Source organism: Bipolaris zeicola (assembly GCF_000523435.1).
Source record: "Bipolaris zeicola 26-R-13 unplaced genomic scaffold scaffold_4, whole genome shotgun sequence".
Lineage (NCBI taxonomy): Eukaryota > Fungi > Ascomycota > Dothideomycetes > Pleosporales > Pleosporaceae > Bipolaris > Bipolaris zeicola.
Genome location: NW_006912053.1, coordinates 223,211 through 244,196, shown reverse-complemented (window position 1 = coordinate 244,196; position 20,986 = coordinate 223,211). Strand labels below are relative to the sequence as shown.

Genomic DNA, 20,986 nt, shown 5'->3' with positions numbered 1-20,986 from the left:
CAGCGTTTGCCAGCATACCCATGTCAAAAAAATGAAGACAGCTACTTCCATGACGCATATATAACATATTGCATGATTTTCCGTACTATAATGGTTGTTACCTGTCAGTCCAGCTTGCATCGTGACCACGGTGCTTACACCTGAATAGTCGCGTGAAGAGTATTATAGAGACTGACGTATGATTACTTTTATTACGCTTCGTGAGGCTAGATAGTTCTTTTAGTTTACTCGGATAAACGAATTCTCAATCCATGAGCCCTACGCGTATGAAGAGAAAGCTTAACAGTACCTGTGTTTCTTTTTGTTGATCCTATCAAAACTTGGGATGATGAATTAAACATAACCACAAATGATGGTCCACACGATCTGGTGGGGCTCCCATGGGTCAGCCGACAGATATTGCGAATAACAAACTTCACAAAGTCAGCTAGTATAGCTTGAGAAGGCTTGTGATTCCACTCCTCATCAGATAGTATGACTGAGTCTTCTGTTAAATCACCTTACTGATAATCGACATGCGCTAGTGAATGAGTACTCCCTACCACGAGGTATGGTAAGGATATGGTAGTGGTCGCGCGGGCAGCGGGTAGGGGCATGGTAGGGTTGCCAAGCGTTGGGTAGAGGTAAAGTAGAGTCTTACATAAGTCCAACCCCTACCCTACCTCTACCCAACGCTTGGCAACCCTACCATGCCCCTATCCCTACCTATATACTACCTTAAATCGTCAATACATTTCAGTTAATTCAAATCATATTTCATACTGCATTCAAACCATGATGTTCAATCTATAAAAAGTTGTCAAATTCTTCTCACATCTTGGGTGCCCCAAAATTTCACCCTGACCCTTCATTTCATTTCAATCAGCACATTGTCTGCTTTACTCAACCAATGATGTATCCGCTATATGATCAGTATTGATAACGTTGTGGAAGAAAGTAACCTCAATGTTCCACTCTAGTGTCGCTTTCCAAAAGTATGTACAGGCGTTACTTATCGTTCCGCTATCCGTTCAGGAGTGTACGGTATTCAGTGAGGGGTCCAGTACACCACTGAAACAACATTGGCGTTCAAACCAATCAACCTTATTTGATGGCCCCTATATCTCAAACCTAATAAGCATTAAAATCGTTCTCGTATGCTCAAGGCTATCTCCTGGTAAGCAGAACAAGGGTTACTGCTGGACCTGGTGTCTTGAAGGTGAACATGTCGAATTCCTTCTATGACAAAACCACGTTCAATGGTCATGTTCATTCCACGCGACAAGCAGGATAACAATCAAACAAGAAGACACTGATAAGTATTTGTATTAATCCGTATCAAAACCACCTCAACACACCACCTCCAGCCCTCCTTCTCGATGCATCCGTATCGCAAACCCCCATCTCCCCGTCATCATCGCCCCAAACCCGTGCACACTGGCGGATATTTCGTCCCCCTCGGCCACGTCTTCGCACAAAATCCCCATCTGCAGTCCACAATACACTTTGTCGACCAGCAATTCTTGTAGCAGCCACAGTATCCCGCATCGCAGCCCATGACGTATCTGGGGTCGTTGACGTTCCTTGATTCTTGTTGGAGGTGTTGTTCCGGCTGTTCGTGTGCGGTGGGGGCGGTGGAGGCGAGGGTGAGGGAGAGGGCGAGGAAGCGCATTCTTGAAAAATGTAAAAGAGACGGGTTTGGTTGGAGTGGAAGAGAGGTGAAGTTGATAGTAGTGATGGTGATGGTTTGGTAGAGAGGACGTTTAGAGTGAGAGCAAGAATGGGTCCTTATAGTGTTGGGGACTCGAGAGAGTGCATGTCATGAGTTTCTGCTTATTGTTAAACTCGGGTCTTCTGCGATAGTTCATGTTGTTGCGTGATTTTCTCCTTTAGCTAAACTTAAGTACCTATAACCCAAGTGATATACATCTATTCATGTCATCATTCGTGGTTTAAGTATAGGCTGGTAGATGGGGTGAAGGCTATGTAAGGATTTGGGACTTCCCTATAGAAATGGGGTGTCAAATATCTCTATGAACATCAGAGCCGTGAGATTACTTGGTTTTGATTTAGGTAAATATGGAGAAACCATGTCCCTACATTACTCGATGATGATAACACTAGAGTTACGTAAAAGGCCAGCTGCTCTTATAGGAAGATAAACACCCCTCAGATAACTCCGCGATACTATCGCGGAGCTACCATAGAATTCTAGTGTTACCCTTATCCATTGGTACAAGAAGATTCATAGTAGAGCGGTAGTAAAGGTTAGAACTGAACCTATCTACGTAAAACTCGAAGATCTAGAGTATCAATTATGATAGCCAGGCCGGTGATGAGAGCGAATTTGCTGGGCTGGAACAGAACTATTTCAAGTTACGCCGACATTTCCCGGAGAAGCTCGTATAGCTGGTCCACTATCGATACTTCCCCTGCTGCGTGGTAGGTGATACTTGATATCTGTGCTTTTTCGGAGAAACAATCCGATGATGACGCGCTCGGGCAACTTTGGCATGATTTCTCTCGTAATAAGTGTATAAACAGCTGCACAGAGAGTTGTGCACTTCTATTTCAGTCTAGGTGCTGGTATATGAAAACATGGATATAAACCCTAGGAAGTTTAGGCGTGTACTTTGTCAGGGCATTTCAAGGGGACGGGGAACTACTTAGGACTCATGTTATTAAGTTTTTAGCAGAGACTAAGTCTATGGAAATAGAAGGTAGGTATAGGGATATATAGCGCGTCTATTTCTAACTTAGCGTTCTTTCTTACTATTTTGTAAATCCTATATCATATTTAAATTCTGATTAACCAGGTAATTTAGCACGAAATCGCAGACACGCCCTGCAGTTTCAAGAAAGTCCTGATTCCAGCTGCTACCTCGGGCTGCGAGAATTTGACTTAAATAACAAAGTGCTGTCACGTTCGCAGAATAGTGCACCGTCACCACTCATCACGTATATGTTCATATTAACGCTGTTTCATGATACCAAAACCAGTCAGAAATGCTATCGTGGATGCTTAGAGGGAAAGAGGTCTTTCAAGATAGCGATCGTCATCCAAGCTGCCCAGCAATTCTCTCCAAACTTTCACATTCTTTCTAACTCGCGCTTTGACCAGATCAGTGCGGTTAATGAAATAAAGAAATTCAGTTTGCATTCATCCTAGGAATTTTCGGTAAGAAGAAGCTGGGAATGACGCAGCTCTGTCTCAGCATTTGCGGCGATTAGAAAAAGTTTACTACAGCATGACCAAGATATGAGAAAGGCCAAGGTCTATTTTTGGTTTGAGGTTGACAGATGAATATGAGATCAGGGTCGCTGGGTCAAAGCGTCCTTCTTAATGGCTGTGTCGGTGTACGCATTTACCTCATAGCTCTTGAAGTCCCTAGCTCGGACACCTTGTGCGAACAATATGTCGATCTCCTCGAAAGTGCGTCCTTTGGTCTCAGGTAGGCGGAAAAAGGTCCAGATAAAGAAGAGGAATGCAAAGCCACCCCAGAAAAATCCTGTTTTCCCCTTCCAGTTACCAGCTGTTGGGTTGAGCATGTAAGGATTGATGACGTTGCTGATGATCTGCGCGATGTAGTAGACTATGCGGCTGAGGCAAACACTCTTGCTACGTAATCGAGTGGATGATACCTCGGTGATGATGGCGTAGCACATTGGTCCAACGGTGAGATAATAGATCGCGAGCCACCCAACCATCAGACCAGCTTGAGCATAGTTTCCTTGTGATGATCTGCCGTCGCCAGCACTTATAGCGCCGACAGTTACAAGAATCGCGGTAAGTCCACCTAAGCCCCAAAGGTAGATGGTTCGACGGCCGCAGTAGGACATGAGAAACCAGGATGCGATTGTGCCAATTGATGCAATGCCCAGACCACCAATAGACATCTTGAAAGAAATGCTGCTGGGAAGACCGGCCTGAACGAAAAAGTATGTTGGGGTGCCGCCCATGGCTGAGCCGCAGAAGGGCTGAGCGGCAAAAGCCATGCAAGCAATCTCGGTTCGACGCAGGTCTATGCCCTTGAAGCATTGGAAGTAAGACGTATCCTCGCTAAGCGACACTTCCAGCTCGTTTGTACGGACCATCATTGCGACCTTCTGCTTGATTGATTCTAGCTGGGACGGTGAAGAAAGACGTTTCAACATCTTTTCTGCCATTCCAAGGTCGCCTTTACGGACGTAGTGCCACGGTGACTCGGGAGCGAAGAAGAGTACCAGGAAGAGCGGAATGGGCCATACCCACTGAATGGCAAACGGAATGCGATATGCCCATTGGCTGGTACCACCAGAGAATGCCGACTGTACACCTGCAGAGATGAGTTGTCCGAGACCCCAACAGAGATTGACATATACGGCGAGATATCCCCGCAAGGCCAAGGGGCAAACCTCGCTCGCATAGGCAGGTGCCATAGTTGCAAAAACGCCCTGTAAGCATTGGTGAAAGCTTCAAGCTCTCTCGAATGAGCACTTACCCATGGTATACCGCAGAGAAATTGGCCTACAAGTAAAACAGGCAAATTGGGCGCGGAGAACGAGATGGCGATGAAACCACAGATGAAGGCCAAAGAAGTGAGAAGGACCGGGCGGTAGCCATATCTGTGGCAGAAGTGTCCATTGGCAAAAGCACCGATGATAGTCCCACACCCAACAGCGTTACCAAGTCCAGCTTGCCAGGAGGCCGTAATCTGACAGGCTCCGCTAGAATCGCATTGACCGTAACGACGAGCGAAGGCTGGCTGGGCGAAGAACGAGTAGATGAGGACGATGTCGTAGCCTTCCATGATGATACAGGTCGATAATAAGACGGACCACATCACCGATTTGGGGTGAAGGCGGAGGGCTTGCAAAGGTGTAAGATCATGCTCGTCCTCAGCCGCCTGCCTGGCTTGATGAAATCCTTCATCGTGCTCATCATGGATAACTTCGTTCTTAGTTAGAGTAGACATGAGAACACTCAATGTTGTTGAGCGCAACTGTATAGTACAACAGAGAAGATGACCGACTTGAAATCCATGCAAGTAATGATAAGCAGGAGTATATAGTTGCGTTATCGAGGGAGAGTAACATTGCGCAGTCTCGTTCTTCAATCTAACCCCAGGCACCCCACCGGAGCAAAAGCCTGATAATCTGGGGTAAAACCCGTCTGGGGTTACATGTGGAGAAGCAGGGGAGACGTTGGCGAACCAGGTGACACGAGCTACGGAGGGGCCGACCAACCCCGGTGGGCAATCCGCCCAGAGTTTCGCAATACAGTCTCCACTTTTTGGCAGTATGAACTAATGGGATGGCAATTCATTTCGATTACGAGACAATTGTCGGGGATTTCGAGTGCGCAGGAAAAAGATCTCCATGCATTGGGGTTTCGATTACGAAGGAAGTTGGCTTCGAACTTAAACTTTTGTCTGTGTCAGAACAGCGCCTGAATTTAACCTTTATGTTGATCCATCGGTACTAATGGGGAAGAACGCGCACGACCAATATTCTCAGGCCATCGCCAAGCACCAAGGGAAGATGAGAGAGCTCTGGTTCGTGCGATTCCTCTCCGCACGCGACATGGTCTCGAGTATCCCACTCAATGACTTTACATAGCACTCCTCAACACCCCATGTAAACTGTGGCGCTGTATAGTCCGTGTTGCTACACGCTCGTGACCCTGCCAGAAGCAGGCTCCGTCCTTCTCGAAGAATATTGGGGGCAGCTTGGGGATCGAGGATATTGCCAACCCTCGAGATGTTGGGACACATCCTATGGCCAACGCGTACGAACAGCTGTACCAGTTCATCATCCAAGGGTCGGTCCAGGTGGCAGAAGTTTGGCTCTGGAACACCATCTCTGTCGTTGAAAATAGCCTCAGAAACTTCTGGTAGTTGCATGGTCACGCAGAACGACCACAAAGTAAGGGTTGCGATATAAATGGCGTAGGGCTCTTGCACACTGTCTCGACTGTACCTTCGTACATGCCAGTAAAGCGCAGCACAGTGAATCACAGCAAGTCTGGTCTTATATCTATCTTCAACGACCCACTGCATTAACTCATTTCGTGCGCGGTCTAGACATATCCGGCTTTCAGTCTGAGCTCCGTACTGAGTAATATCTGTCAGACTCCTTGCCAAAGATTGAATGCAACCAGTAGGCGTGAGTATTGTGATACGTGCGAGGTGCAGTTGCAAGATTGTGTGGTGTTCAAACCCAGAGGATGTTGCTACTTTGCTGTTGGCATGCCAGTGCAATATGTCCAAGGAGTCGCAAGCACTGTTGCGCCACTTGGAACCTATCTGAGTCGAAGGGAGCCAGTCCGAAGGTGGACGGTTGTGTTGACTGGCGCTTCGATGTTCTGCCATCGCTGAAGGAACCCACGATCTCAGTCGACTTGCCGTCAGCATATCCTTTGTATGGCGGTAGATTGCGTGTATCAGTAGTCCCACACTGAAATCGTTAAGACCCATGGGTAATCTCTTCTCCATATAAAGAACCTCAAGGGCCTCATTCAATGTCATAGATTGGGGAAACCCATGCTCTGGGCGATTCTGCAAGCTGCCCTGCCATATGTCTTCGCATGATGGCAGTTTGGTTCTCACATCATCAATGTTCAACAAAGGTCGAATTCCAAATTCGTACATCATTGAACAGTCGAACAACTGCTTCAGTCAGCTGATAAGATCAGTGATGAAAAGTTGATGCTACACACCCAGAGCGAGATCCCAGTCCGGATTCTCGCTTCGTTTCTCAACCAGCCTGGTGAGCCAGGAGACGTGCACGAAGAGAGGACACCACTGTTCGAGGAGTTTGGTTCGAGGAGTTTTAGGGAGCGACAGCTATTGACAAGATCATGACGCACTCTTAGTGCCTTGTCCATGGATCCCTGCCTTCCTGACTGCAATAGGCAAACAAGGTGCAGTATACCAGCTTGCAAAATTTGAATATCAGCGGGACTGGTTGCCAACAGATTTCCACTAGGTACGTATAAATCACTGTCGATAAAATTGTTGAATGCGAAGTAACTCCCATTTTTGCAATGATCAAGCGCAGCGTCTAGCCTTCCCGAGAGGATATTATATGAATCTTGCGATCCGGGAACGAATCTGGACCCTATGGCAGCAACAGCAAGGAGAAGCAGCCATCTCTGGGGACTTCCTTCTTCGAAAGTTGCTTTACGCAAGAAAGGGAAGACCGGGTTGAAGCGGGCAAAGTACTGCTGCACGTAGCGCTCAATTTGCGAATAAGTAGGGAATGCCGCCGATTCGACGCCTGATTCGTTCGAATCAAGCCCGTGGTGTCTGAGCGTGTCACGCAATATACTGTACGCTTCTTCAGAGCATAGTGTAGATGAGCAGGATGGGTAAACTGTTTCCGGTGCATTGCTTATCTTGAGACCGGTCGGTAGCGTCTGATCAATAGTAAGTGAGCCACGATCATGATATCGGCCTCTGAATGGCGCACGTGAGCCATCGCCGTTAACATAGTATTCTGCACTAGCTGTGAGAGGCGTTTGCGTGCTCTGCGCGCTGTCGCAACTTGAAGTTTCAATCACCAAAGAGGTAGGTTGGTGTGTTTGCTGGCGGAAACCGTGATCCATGTCATGTGTCGTTTGGATAATGGCGTCTGGTGTTTGTTGTCCGCGCGGGTCAAGTGGGGACTTCCCAGTGCCATTGTTGGGTAACATGTTCCAGTCAATATCGTACTGATATCCAGGCGAGATCCAATTGATGCCTAATGGGCCAAGATCGGGAAGGTCAACGTCGTAAAGCGTAACAACGTCACCCAATGACGCACCCCAGATGCCATTCTCCTCTCCAGGTTCACCAGGAGCTGCGTCATCCCGACGCATTGCAGTACCGTCACTTGACGGAATCTCTACTGCGCTGTCGACTGCAACAGTTTCATGGGCCATTTCTAGCAAGGCGCTTGAACCCAAGTTTTCGGGTTCGGCCGACTGCATTCCTCTCCGCTCGCTGGTATTGCCTCGTGAAACTGCTCTACCTGAGGCAGGGTAGCAACATGGCAAGTTGCGACTCGAGCATCTCTTGCATGGTAAACTCCGTGAACAGCGAACGCGATCAAGCGCACACTGCTTACATGCTCTGGAAGAAACAGGTGTTGCTGACACTTCGTTTTGCTGCTCATGTGATGCCTTGTGACGGGTCAAGACATCACCGATTTTGGTTAGATGTCATCTCCAATACTTAGAAGATAACTTACAGTCGGGAAAACCGTTTTTCGCAAAAGGAGCATCTGTATGGCTTTTCGTGTGTATGTATGCGAAAATGACGCGTGAGATGCTCTGGCCTGTGGAATGTTTGGTTACAAACAGAGCAGCTAATATGCATCTTTGGCAACGACTGAGTTGGTATCACACAGGCCGGTGAAGAAACAACTAGAGCACTAACACCTTGGCCGTGGCATTGTTCGAAATCTCTTGTAGCGAGTATGATAGGTGGGCTTTCTGATGTCAAGGGAACCAGGAAGACAGTGCGGGGTTGTCTGGACAGCTGACCAGGTTTTCGTGTTGAGACTAGTAGGTACCAGCCAGGAACAAGGGGAGGGAGCAAGGGGGAAGACATATTCGGGCATATCATTGCACAACATCTTTGTCCGAGGCATTAATCTCTGCCAGACTTGTGTATTAGAAATCGCACGTCGTTGTTTACGGCCTGATAAATACAGGCATTTCCTGCAAAGGAGACGCGGTAGTAATGTTGATGCCACCCTCGTAGGTATCTTCGCTCCATAGCCTCTGCCACTTCTTGCCATCACTCAGCTTTGGTAGATACACTGTCGTCTGTGTCTGACCCTCCGAAAAAACCGGGCAGCAGAGATACTTGTCGCCATACATGTACTGTTCATCGACTTCCCAACAAGTGGCATCATCCGGAAACTCGAAGAAGAGCGTCCGCATGACTGGGGTGCCATGCTCGTGAGCTTCCTTCATAAGCTTTCGCGTGTAAGGTCGAAGCTCTTCACGAAACTGCATGTACCTTTTGCAGATCTCAAACACCTCCGGCCCGTATGACCACACCTCGTTGGCTGCACCGCTGCGACATGATGCTCCTCCAGTATTACCGACCTTCGCCTGCCTTGGCTCGCGATCGCCATGAAGTCTCATAACAGGGCAAAACGTTCCCCACTGGAACCATCGCACGAACAACTCCCGGAACTTAGGGTCATTAGGATCACCCCCATGGAAGCCACCAATATCTGTTGTTCAAGGTAAGTCTTCAATTGAAGCCAGGACTGTAAGGAGGTTACCTGTTGTCCACCAGGGAATACCGGCGATGCCCATAGATAACCCGGCCGCTAGTTGGTTTCGGAAGCTGCTCCACGAGGAAGCAATATCGCCACTCCATACAAGGGCACCGTACTTCTGACTGCCTGCCCAAGCACAACGAACAAGATTAACAACTCCAGTCTGGCCCTCATCTAACATGCCCTCGTAAAAGGCACGCGAGTATTCTCGTGGAAAGATGTTGCCGATTGCCAGGTTGGATCCAAGATGATACCTGTAGTTGTCGAAGTCATACACCGTGTACTCAGGCTCAGCTTCGTCCAGCCAGAAAACCTTGATGCCCTTTGAGTAGTAATTTTGCTTCACCTTACCCCACACGTACTTTCGCGATGCTGGATTGGTTGGATCGAAATGTACAGTGATGCCCTGGAATGTCATAGCGATGCGCTCACCACGCTCTGTGCGAATGAGCAAACCCTTCTCCAGCATCTCTTCATAGTTCTCGGACTTGCGATCGACTGTCGGCCAGATGGAGACCATGAGTTCGATGCCCATATCTTGCAACTCCTTGACCATGCCGTCTGGATCAGGCCAATACGTCTCATCAAAGCGCCAATCACCCTGTTTCGGCCAGTGCTGAAGCTCGTCAATACAAGTTCTGAACGGGATTCCAGTCTGCCGAAACTCACAAAGAAGTCGATAACGATCAAATCAATTGGCAGTTGGAGTCGTTTGTACTCTCGTGCTATATTGAGAAGCTCATCCTGGGTCTGGTAACGCAACTTGCATTGCCAGAAGCCGAGGCCATATTCTGGCATCATAGGTACCTTGCCAGTGGCCTCGGCGTATGCCTCAATAATCTGTGCTGGCGTCTCTCCTGCTACGATCCAGTAGTCCAAGACCGTTGTTGACCGAGCCTCGAAGCTCATGATGTTTTTGCCAAAGATCGCAGTCCCAACGGACGGATTGTTCCACAGGAAGCCATAGCCACGAGAAGACAGCGCAAATGGTACGCTGGCCTGAGAGTTGCGGTGCGCAAGTTCGATCTGAGTTCCTTTGATATCCAGGTAGGGCTGTTGGTACTGCCCCATGCCATAGAGCTTCTCCTTTGGATCGAGGCTCTCGAACCGGGCCGTGAGATGATAATCACCACCAATGATTGGTTTGAACTCGCGAGCTTCAATCTCGAGAGCGCTACATTTCGGATCTGTAGGCTCTCGCCGGTTCCGAGCAAACTCCTCGAGCAGGACTTTTCCACTGTCATCACGGACAGTCACTTTACCCCGCTTCGTTACTGTAGCGTTGATACGGCCGTTCACCAGGGTAGCGCATTCATCTGTGATGTTAACATCCGATTTTGTGGGCTTGGCTTGAAGCAGCGCCCAGTTTTCGGTAGGCATGCTACTGGCTTTGGTCGCACGAACACGGAGAGAGTTTTGGCCCCACGGTTCGATCCATAGCCGTTCTGCGTCGTACGCAAATACGAGACGACCGTGCTCTTGGAGGAACATCGTTCAGCTTAAGAAAAGTATGTTCGTGGTTAAGTTAGAAACGTCTATCGAAAAGCGGTTCGAGTGAAGCCACGCATCAGATGCGTGCGCACAGCTTTACAGGCAAGCCAAAGCGCTGCGGCTGCAAGACCGTGACAAAAGAACATCATTAATGTAGATCAGCGGGGTCCACCAGGCTCGTGTACCAGTACGTGCAAGAACAGTACACTTTCCCCGTGTTGTTGGGAGAGAAGGATTTGTCTCCACGCGCCTCCACCGGAGCATGAGGGGAAGGGGCGCTCGAATAGTAGCGGGCTAGTGTGTTCTCCACCAGAGAATTCAACCCGTTTTCTAAGCGGATTGTTATTATGCCATGATAGTCTTTATAGCTTAAGACTATTTCAACACTTGAAATCTCAGAAGAATATGACCAAAAATAACCCTAGAAACACAAAAAAACTAGTCATTTACAACGGCTGCTGTTCTATACAACAAAACTACTTATCCAAGCATTGTACGTTGCTGAGCCTGTTGTACCCCACCGGAGACATTGTATCTCAACATGGGTTATGCGGGGTTACAGGCATCCCTTCCCTCTCCACCGGAATTTCCACTAGGTCTACACAGATTTGGCAACAATTAATTTAATTTCGCGCTATTGTCACCCCGCATGACGTCCACAGCTACAATACTGCTTCTTCACAGTCAATCAAATATTCTTTTGAGAATATGTCGCTGGAAAATAATTCCCGGATTAATTTAAAATGCTAGTAGGAGCTTGCCAAAGACGTGCATACATAAGAAGAGATTGATGTACCATTCATTGAGCCATGCTATTAGGCCTGTGACCGGTTCATTCTCGAGAAAAGATGAGGTCATCCACAATTGCTAGTATTCTGCTTTCGAGCCTCACGCTCCTCGAAGCAGCCAGCATCCGAAGAGCAGCCAAGAGCGTTGCAACCGTTGACCTTTCCAAGACTTCGGGCCAGGCAAAATCCCTTGCTTCAGGATGGATCTACGGATTTCCCGACAACGGGACAGAAGTAGACACTTCGATTCCCGCAAATTATATTACTGACGTCAAATTCGGTGCCAGCCGAGCTGGCGGTGCTCAAACCTCGACTCGTGGCTGGGTCGATGGTTACGACAGCTACCTTCCGCGCTTCAAGTCCACCCTTTCGAATTACCGTACCACTCGGAAATACAATGGCGAGTTTATACTCCTCGTCCACGACCTATGGGGAGCAGACGGTAGCAGCATCCCTCTCTTCCCCGGCGACAATGGCAACTATACCGAAACCGATGCCTTCTTGACCCAGCTCGTCAAAGACATCAAGGCCAACAACATGCTCGACGGCCTTATCCTCGACATCTGGAATGAGCCTGATATTGACTCATTCTGGGCTCGTACATGGCCCCAATTCCTCGATTACTACGTCCACGCGCACAACTTCCTCAGGCAAGTTCCCACACACATGTCGCTTTCTAGCTTCTCCCTAGACCATTAAGCTAACCAACCCCCTCCCCTACCCAGAAAAAACCTTCCTTCAACCATGCTAAGCGGCCCTTCCATGGCCGCCTCCCCTAGCACAAACTCAGAAAACTGGCAAACCTGGCTCAGCACCATCGCCAGCAAAAACGCCGTCCCGGATATCTACTCCTGGCACCAAATCGGCAGCTGGTCCCGCCAACCCGACGCCACAATCCCCGACTTCAACACCCTGCGCTCCTCGAACAAACTCCCTGAACGCCCCATCGACATCAACGAGTACGCAGCAAAAGAAGAGCAAACCCCCGGCTGCTCCGTGTACTACATTGCCCAACTCGAGCGGCACAACCTGCGCGGTCTACGCGCAAACTGGGGCTCTGGAACGGGCCTGCACGATTCGCTCGCTAATCTGGTTTTTCCAGAGAGTGGCGCTGGGTATCGTCCGAATGGCGAGTGGCAGTTGTACAAGTACTACGCTGGCATGACGGGAGAGAGACTTGCGACAAAGGCCGCGGATGATAGTTTGTTTGACGTGTTCGCGACTAAATCTGCAGACGGCCTTGTCAAGGTTATCGCGGGGACGCGCATTGTGGAGAGTCAGTATGATATTCAGATTAGTGGATTAGAGGGTGTGGCGGTTAGTGTTGCTACGTATCGTTTTGACTGGGCGGGGCCTGCGGGCGAGATTGGGGCGCCTGTGGCGTTGGGTACGAGTACAGTGAACGTTAGTGATGGGATGGTGAGTGATGTTTTTCTTTCTTCTGCCTCTTTTTTTCCCCTCCCTGGTAAGGACCTGGATATGAAGATTGCTAATGTTTCGTCTGAACAGATTACTATTTCGGTTGATCCGGCGACTAATGCGACCGCGTATGCGTATGAGATTTCTGGTGGGAAGTAGTGAACTGTCACCACTCGCCTTGTTGTTGATTTCGATGCCTAGAGAGTCCTAAAATGACCGCGTTCTGGGATTTTGTATGTAAAGTGTATAAAGGCAGTCTCTGCAATTAATCTTCATCTTTCTGTTCATGTATATACCTGTATAGCAGTGGTTTGCTTCCGCCCTAAACATCAATTGTACTTACATGTGATGTGCTTGAGAACTGCATGAATTCCTTCTTATATAATATAGAAATATGGAGTACAGAACCCTAGTTCTTCATAATAGGACTTATAAAATTAGCCTCAACGAAACACATACATAGCTGGTTATTGAAAGCTAATTGGATCGCGTTTCTTCACGCGCGAACACCCTCTCCAGGACCGATTGCAATATGCAGCTAAAGCTGCCATTATAGCAGACCTGGACTCTTTCCATGGCAGATCATTTCTCTCGCGCAAGGGCTACTAAACTCCGCGTCAATGTATGGTTTGCTAATTATAAAAGCGATTTTGCGACGGGCTGGCATTGGCAAAATGTTGGTTGGGTTTCCATTGAGCATCGTACGATGACACAATTTTTCAGGCAGCCAGAAAACCAAGGAAAAACATATATCGGATGGAAAACATATACATCTTCCTGCATGATTAATATCGACGGGACAAGGGACAAGGAAGATTCAGACGAGCAAATATCCAAAGTCGAGGACGCGAGGCTAAAAGAGGGTAAAATTGTTTCGAAACGGGCTGCACGGCCGTGCCAGCTGGGGGATCCGCGCTGCATGCAGAGAGAACGGCTGGCCCCAGTGTTTGTTAATTATGGGATTTGGGATTCGACAAAGTGTGCGCAAAGGGATATATTTAGGTAGGGTTAACCCATCAACTAGAAGTAGCGCACACGACCATGTCATAGCTGAGCTATCAGCGCGTTGGTGCTACCCCACGATGCAGCTGACAGCGGGGGGCCAAAAATAAGCCTGCATTCAGTGAGCAAGAAACGAAACAAAACTACCGCAAGACAGCTAGTGCGCGGACGACGTGCAGATGGAGAGCGTTTTGCGGGAAGGTGGCGAAGCGGCTCGGGGACTAAGCAGCAGAGGGTGCAGGAAACATGTTTGTAAGTCGAGCACATGTAAGGCCAGGCCTGGGGAGCCTGGATGCCGCAGCGCTCACATGACTTGGCAGCGGCATAGACGAGGCCTAGGTGTAGTAGAAGCAGGGCGCAAAGGCGTGGGTGGAGCTGGGGTGCTGATGGAATTGCGTACGTATGCACTGGGGCAGTTTGAAGCTTTATGTCGGACGAGCTGCGGGCGTACGAGGACTGGAGTCAGCGAGTCGAGTGTTGGTGAGGCAGCGAGCGGTGATGGACGAGTGCTGTCAGGGCTGATGGTGGTTGTGTGTGGACTGGATGGACTCGAGAGCATCAGCGGCAGTGAATTGGATTCAACCAAGTGGGCCGCTAACGCAGTGGGACGGCGCTTGCAGGCCCAAACAGGGTTAGCGCGCTTTTCTCTCATGCGTCGGCCAACCACTCAGCTGCTGCAACCGCCATGTTACATTTTGCCCATTTTGCGGGCGTCAAATGTGTACCAGTAATTGGGTATCAGCCATTTCGATGCCCTGCCCCGCTGCACCAGAATCATGGGCACAAGGCGCTCCCGACGACTCGCCCCCGCCGCCCGTCGTCCCATGGCTGTTTCCTCGGTGTTTCCTCGACCTGGGCCATGCTCTCTTAACGTCTGAAGGCGCTCCAGACGCCAGAGGTACATTCACCCACCACTACCTCAACCTCTGACCCATCTTACGTCGGCAACAAAAGAAAAGAGAGACAGAGACAGAGACAGAGCGCAATCTAGAGCGACAGCGTTGCATATTGCCACGCTGACCGACAGGATAAGCACGAGGCATTGCAATCACAGCTGCCCATAAACCAAGCTTCTGGCCGCATCATCTGTACCTCCTCTATCGACTTCTCCCGGGCGTCTATTTCGGGCCACCACTCGCCTCGTTCCTCTGCGCGCCATTGGCATCCACCTCGTCTCCCCAGCCGGCCTATCACACGCGAACCTGCAGTCGTGCCAGCTGCCTGCCTCTAGCCGCCATACATTTAGAACGTTGTAAGTACCCGCCCGCTTTGCCATCTTCTCTCTCCCCACCTGCTACTATCCGTGCTCCCCACCTATCCAATCCTCGCCCGTTGCCGCTTTCCAAGCGCCCCGACAACAAAAGCCCAGCGCTTCGCCCACTTGCCACGCCTTTTCCTTTTCTCCAGCAGGTCTCTTATTGTAATTCGTCGTGTTTCTTCTATCATCCATCTCTTGTAGCCTTTCTCGCGACTCGTCTTAGCTGGGCTGGATTATAGTCGTCGACGTTGTGGCACTGTTCTCTTTCTACTTCTCTTGCCCCCACTTGATGCCATTCCCCATTGCCCTCGAGTAAAACTCGCATATCCTTAGTATGGCCGCCAACGACAAGAAGCTTACCCATATCACCATTGAAAGACGAAGCTCCAAAGACTCTCTCGACGTCAGGACACCACGTGCAGCCCGCTTCGCAGAGGCAACATCAGTTCACTCGCCTATTGACCCTCCTCGGTCACCAGTCGAGTATCCAACGAACCACTACAAGCCACAACCCCAGATCGCCGACACAGGCTTTGGCTACATGCAATCAGTCGAGATGGAGGAAACCGACCGAAGGTACCTTCCTCCCCCAACGCCAAAGACGCCTCTCAAGAGCGCCTTGAAGTCGCCTGGCGCTCCCCCACGGACACCAGCCGGCGCAATGTCCATCATGAGCCCTACCTTTAGGGAAGAGCAGCAGCTTGAGAAGCGCGAGGCCATGACTGAAAAGGAGCAAGCAAAGGATCTGGTATGTTTATGAAATCGCCATCTATGCTACGTGCATTCACTAACACCAACTAGAAAATCAAAGTACGCGTGCGATTAGCAAAGATCTTCCTCCGAGGTGTCAACTTTGCCTGCTCTCTCATCGTTCTCTCCATGGTTGCAACCGCATTTGCCATCTTCAACGCTACCAAAACCCTGGCTCCTCGCAACGGTCTACCTCCATGGGCTAACAACACCAAAACCTGGCCTCAGATTCTCCTGCTTACCATTGCTTGCATTTCCCTGGTCATGTCCATCTTTGTCATCATCGCCTATTGGAGAGGAGGTCACCATCGGGCCGAAAAGGTCGCTGCCTACTACACTGTCTTCGCCGTTGCATTCTTCATCTTCAGCATCATCATGTGGGGCGTTGGTGCAGCCGTCTTCAATCAAAGTAAAGCGCAGAACAACAACAAAGACATGTGGGGTTGGTCGTGCGTTGACAACAAGCGACGACATCTCTTTGAGGATGACATTGCCTATGCCCTTGTCTGCCGTCTTCAGGTATGCATCCCTAAATTCCTCCATTCTACAACCCACTAACAGTGCGTCAGAACTGGGCTCTTGTCTGCTGCATCATCGAAGTCGTCATCGAGGTCCTCGTCATTGCCATTTACGGAATTGTCTTCTACCGCTTCTGGTCCAAGCGCAAGCTCCGCAAGTCCATGGCCATGCGCGACCGCGCTCGTTCGGATCTCTACCTTGCTCAGCTGCGCTCCCAGTCCGCTCCCAACACCCCTGGTTTCGGCCCAATGTCTCCTCGCTCCGGCGGCTGGCGCCCACCACCAGGCCACCCAATGTACGTGGACCCACACTCTGCGGCTGAGAATGGCGAAAGCGATAAGGTTCAATACGCATATGCACGTGAAATCGCTCAGCCCCAGCCCTTCACCCTCCAGGCACCACCTATCAAGGTCACTGGTGCGACTCCCAAGGTTGAGCAGGAAGGCTTCGAGGCGCCTGTTCGCACAAACACCGTTTCGCCACCACTTCCATCTCCAGCATTCCAAGAAAGGAGAAACGATCACGTTGCTGCTGCACCAGGCGAACAGCAGTACGCCGCTGTGCCCATTCCTGGTGCATACACCCCGCTAGCATCACCTTCATACCCACCACCACAGCAACAGCAGCCACAAGCACCTGCTGGCTTTGACTTTGGCCCGACCGTCACCGGCCAACGATAAGCAAGTTGTTTTTGGGTATCTTTGTGATTTAGCGCGCATCCTCGTCGTTTCTCTCTTCTCTTCTATCTCATCCGGCAAACCCGCAAAAGAAAAACCTGTCCATCGTATCCACATGGCGTGGTTTCGGCGATTTTGACCCTGGAGTGTACATTTTTTTTGTCCCTCATGCGAAAGCCCCGGCTTTGGCCGGCTTGTGCTTAGCTTGTTTCCCTTTGTTCTTGGTCCTCACTTTACTATCGCTAACCAATGGTCGATATATCTGTATTTTCTTGTTATCGCTTGATACCTTTTTTTTATTTACACAAACTCGAGTAAAGATTGGCGAACTCATCACACCGCTCTCTCTGAACGCAGGTTTATATCTTTTTTTGTATCGTTTTGTTTCTTGATGAGATGGACGATATATAGAGATATGAAAGGGGAGGAACTGGATGGTTTTCAGGAATGCGAAGAATGAACCTAATGCAGACTGGAACTTTTTCCCTCTCTTACCTTTTTTTTTCTACGTGCATTGTCATGATAATCTTGGTGTGATGTTTGGTATCACTGGTGTTATACCCTACATACAACATGAACTTTGAGGAATAGTGGAATAGCTCAGTCGGTAATCATCACCGCATTCTTCTTTTTTTTTCTCCCAAAAGAGATTTGAGCAAGGAAAGCTGCGTTATTACCCACCCGCTACACCCCTCTTGCTCTCTCGCCGTGCTCTTCACGTGATTCCCACATGTGCCAGCGTCTCGCCCGACGGGATGCGTAAGCTGTCACATATGCCTTGCCGGTTCAACGTGCCGTGTCTAACACCCCCCTTTGATTGTCTCGTGTACGTGATGGGTCGCAGAAGCGGTCGGGTTTACGCGTTCGGGTTGTGATGGTGAGTTGGAGGGGGGTGGAGGGGTACGGGCGCTGGTCGGAGGGAAGATGGGGGGTGATGAGGTAGGCGCGCGGGATGGTGAGGGTTGGAAACCAGGCTTTGGGCTTTTGGGCTTTGGACTGGGGATTCGGGGTTTCGAATTTTGGATGTGGCTGGTGGATGGAGTGTGTGTAATGTTTTTTCTTTTTGATGATTTTTTTGGTTAGCTTGGAGATGGGATGTATTGCAGCCACAGACATGTGTGCATGCTGTGGCTTAGATGGTCATGATACTTTGGGGTTGAGCTTGCTAGGCAACAACGATCCGAATACTTACCCCTCACTTTCTTACTTCACCATATCTCTCTTGACATCTCACAACTGACGATACCCCGAATGCGAGCTAACTATGACAGAAACAAAGTTATGTGAGCCGTGCCGCAGGTTCGTAGTTGGGGACCTTCGGTTGAGAGATGATTACAATTCTCGGTTCGTTGTAGCCTTCGATCACCACGTCGATTTCGACTCGTACAAAGAGGCTATGCAACTGCCATGCTCGATCTGTACCTTGGCATGGTTGAACGCCAAGGAATGTCCTCTGGAATCTGACTTTCAAGGGGTCACAGCAGTGTTGTTGTATGGAAAATGGGAGGACACACTAACCTTGCGTTTCTGGAATCTAGGTCCCGATTACAAGAGAATTAGTAGTGCCTGTTTAGTTCTTCAGCGTCTTCCAAGTCCGTCTAGTCAATACAACTGTGGACGATGGCTGATTCATCCATAGCCTCTACCGATGTTTCGATTGGTCGCACTCTGCCCTCAAATACTCGCGAAGCTCTCCCCTTTCTTCTCAAGCAATACCATGACTGTTGTGCCGATCATGTGCAATGCGGTACCCCAGAGTCAGCAGAATTGAACCAGTACCCATCAAGACTCCTTGATGTTGGCCATGAGGGTAGCCCGATCATACTCCGCAGCGCGAAGATGTTCAGTAGTCAAGAATATGTCTGCCTCTCGCATTGTTGGGGAAATTCGAAGCCATACACGCTGAATTCGAAGACACAGCAGGACTTGGAGAAGGGAATTGATGCAGAAAATCTGCCAAAGACATTCCGCGATGCTATTCATGTAACTCGTTGTCTTCGTATCCGTTATTTATGGATTGACTCGCTGTAGGTGATAAACCAATTCGAACATAGGATACCAGCTCACATTAGCAGTTGCATTATTCAGGACAGCGAACCAGACTGGGAGTATGAATCTAGCCGTATGGAACAGGTCTATGCACACGCAGCATGTACGATTGCAGCAACTGCTTCGGGTAATAGTGATGGAGGTCTGTTTTTTGAGAGGCATCCACAACAGTCATTGCCACGCCTTCTAGACATTCATTTCAACCCTGATGCACCCTGGCTAAGGAATAAAGCTAAAGCAGTCTACCCGATGGGTACTTATTTGTGCGATATAGAACACATGACCACATACTGCATCGAACGGGCGCCACTTAATTCACGAGCCTGGGTTAGCCAAGAGAGGCAGCTCTCTCGTCGAATTATGCACTTCAGCGATAGCCAGGTGTTTTGGGAATGCTACGGAAGCAGAACTTGCGAAACCTATCCGAATGGCATTCCGCGAGAAGCATTGCCATATTGGTATGATGATGCCACCATGTTAAAGAGGCGTCTTCATGAGTTCTCGCAACAATGCGATGCTTATTCGAACGGCATTAAGATAATGCCGCGCTTGGAATCAGGCTTGGACGACAGGCTTTATTGGGCTTGGTGTTCCTTTCGAGTACATTACTCCAGAAGCGCACTTACTCGGGATAGCGACAAATTGGTAGCACTTTGCGGAATAGCGAAACAAGTTGGAGGTGCCACAGGAGATGAACTTGTCGCTGGGCTCTGGAAGAGTCGAATGATCGAGGAGCTATGTTGGTTCATATTACGCTTTCCCAATGAAAACCTTCCCGTCGAGCCCACAGAATGGAGAGCTCCTACTTGGAGTTGGGCTGCTTCCAATGGTTATATATGGATGAGTTCAGTGTCCAAGTACCACAGCGGGCACAAAAGTCGACACTTTGAAACAGAGCTTATCGATCTCGACATCGCGACTAAGCTCTCTGGAGAACTCACATACGCATCCATGAGAATCAGGTGTAGGCCAATGCTTGCTACGCTCATACCAGACGCTGAAAATGTGCTCGCTACATACGAGTTTAATTATCACCTCGTACTGATGGAAGATGACGTGCATCTATCAGACGCAAAACTCGGTGGGAAGAGTATGAAGATTTCATCTCATGTCCACACGGATGATCCAACTGTTTGTGAGCCACAACAAATTTACATCATCGTGATTCAAAGATGCTTCCATGAAAATCATGTTGATGACGACGGGAATGATGATACACAAAACACAAAGGAGAGAAAGATCTCAGGCAACTCTCGAGGAAGTGTTAGCAACAGTGACGAAGAGGATAAACAGGGTGAAAATGATGAAAGGGATACAAGCATGCTGGAAGGTTTGCTCTTGCAATCAAGAGGCAATGATTCAGCGACTTTCTCGGGGGTTGGAACGTTCCTTGTTGGTCTCTCTAGAGGAGACCCTGGGACGATATTCAATGCTCACCTCAATGCCGAAGAACGGATTATAACGCTCGTATAGTCCTCACCTTCATACAACCCTGCTTTATGGCGAAACAAAACCTCCTCCAATCTCAATAAATACTTCAACTACCCATGTTCACACGACCTACGTCAATTGCCTCGCACGCCAATCCGAACTTTACAAATCAAACCGACACTCTTCTTGGAAGTAACCGCATGCTATGCTTCCAAACCCCCAAGCAATGGATAGGATAAATAATACGATCCCACAATTATCCAGAAGCAACATTCGAGACCACCCACGACCTTCCCTTCAGAAGCTCACTACAAAACCTTGTCACTTAGTATGACCACGATCACACCATCAACTCTCAAAAAGCACCGATG

At 49.2% G+C, this 20,986-nt stretch overlaps 9 protein-coding genes across 9 annotated transcripts; 3 read left to right on the top strand and 6 right to left on the bottom strand.

Annotated features, from left to right (window-relative positions):
- Positions 1-1,317: 1,317 nt before the first annotated feature.
- Positions 1,318-1,629, bottom strand: COCCADRAFT_82587 (uncharacterized protein; the record flags this gene model as incomplete). Its single annotated transcript, XM_007708913.1, has 1 exon — positions 1,318-1,629. A coding segment is annotated over one exon (312 nt), but the record flags the coding sequence as incomplete, so codon positions are not given.
- A 1,662-nt stretch (positions 1,630-3,291) lies between these two features.
- Positions 3,292-4,934, bottom strand: COCCADRAFT_21994 (uncharacterized protein; the record flags this gene model as incomplete). Its single annotated transcript, XM_007708825.1, has 2 exons — positions 3,292-4,413; positions 4,461-4,934. 2 exons carry the CDS (start codon positions 4,932-4,934, stop codon positions 3,292-3,294), a joined length of 1,596 nt encoding a protein of 531 aa, XP_007707015.1.
- A 537-nt stretch (positions 4,935-5,471) lies between these two features.
- On the bottom strand, positions 5,472-7,816 carry COCCADRAFT_32324 (uncharacterized protein; the record flags this gene model as incomplete). The annotated part of the gene is made up of 2 exons (XM_007708858.1): positions 5,472-6,626; positions 6,677-7,816. The coding sequence occupies 2 exons, from the start codon at positions 7,814-7,816 to the stop codon at positions 5,472-5,474; spliced, it is 2,295 nt and encodes a 764-aa protein (XP_007707048.1).
- An 816-nt stretch (positions 7,817-8,632) lies between these two features.
- COCCADRAFT_21992 (glycoside hydrolase family 31 protein) lies at positions 8,633-10,722 on the bottom strand (the record flags this gene model as incomplete). Its single annotated transcript, XM_007708824.1, has 3 exons — positions 8,633-9,183; positions 9,235-9,847; positions 9,901-10,722. The coding sequence occupies 3 exons, from the start codon at positions 10,720-10,722 to the stop codon at positions 8,633-8,635; spliced, it is 1,986 nt and encodes a 661-aa protein (XP_007707014.1).
- Positions 10,723-11,570: 848 nt separating this feature from the next.
- Positions 11,571-13,088, top strand: COCCADRAFT_32322 (glycoside hydrolase family 39 protein; the record flags this gene model as incomplete). The annotated part of the gene is made up of 3 exons (XM_007708857.1): positions 11,571-12,160; positions 12,236-12,929; positions 13,020-13,088. The coding sequence occupies 3 exons, from the start codon at positions 11,571-11,573 to the stop codon at positions 13,086-13,088; spliced, it is 1,353 nt and encodes a 450-aa protein (XP_007707047.1).
- Positions 13,089-14,235: 1,147 nt separating this feature from the next.
- Positions 14,236-14,490, bottom strand: COCCADRAFT_82682 (uncharacterized protein; the record flags this gene model as incomplete). Its single annotated transcript, XM_007708912.1, has 1 exon — positions 14,236-14,490. One exon carries the CDS (start codon positions 14,488-14,490, stop codon positions 14,236-14,238), a length of 255 nt encoding a protein of 84 aa, XP_007707102.1.
- Positions 14,491-14,918: 428 nt separating this feature from the next.
- COCCADRAFT_82704 (uncharacterized protein) lies at positions 14,919-15,125 on the bottom strand (the record flags this gene model as incomplete). Its single annotated transcript, XM_007708911.1, has 1 exon — positions 14,919-15,125. A coding segment is annotated over one exon (207 nt), but the record flags the coding sequence as incomplete, so codon positions are not given.
- Positions 15,126-15,523: 398 nt separating this feature from the next.
- Positions 15,524-17,138, top strand: COCCADRAFT_32321 (uncharacterized protein; the record flags this gene model as incomplete). The annotated part of the gene is made up of 3 exons (XM_007708856.1): positions 15,524-15,937; positions 15,991-16,458; positions 16,509-17,138. The coding sequence occupies 3 exons, from the start codon at positions 15,524-15,526 to the stop codon at positions 17,136-17,138; spliced, it is 1,512 nt and encodes a 503-aa protein (XP_007707046.1).
- Positions 17,139-18,755: 1,617 nt separating this feature from the next.
- Positions 18,756-20,657, top strand: COCCADRAFT_675 (uncharacterized protein; the record flags this gene model as incomplete). The annotated part of the gene is made up of 2 exons (XM_007708795.1): positions 18,756-19,162; positions 19,211-20,657. The coding sequence occupies 2 exons, from the start codon at positions 18,756-18,758 to the stop codon at positions 20,655-20,657; spliced, it is 1,854 nt and encodes a 617-aa protein (XP_007706985.1).
- Positions 20,658-20,986: the final 329 nt, after the last annotated feature.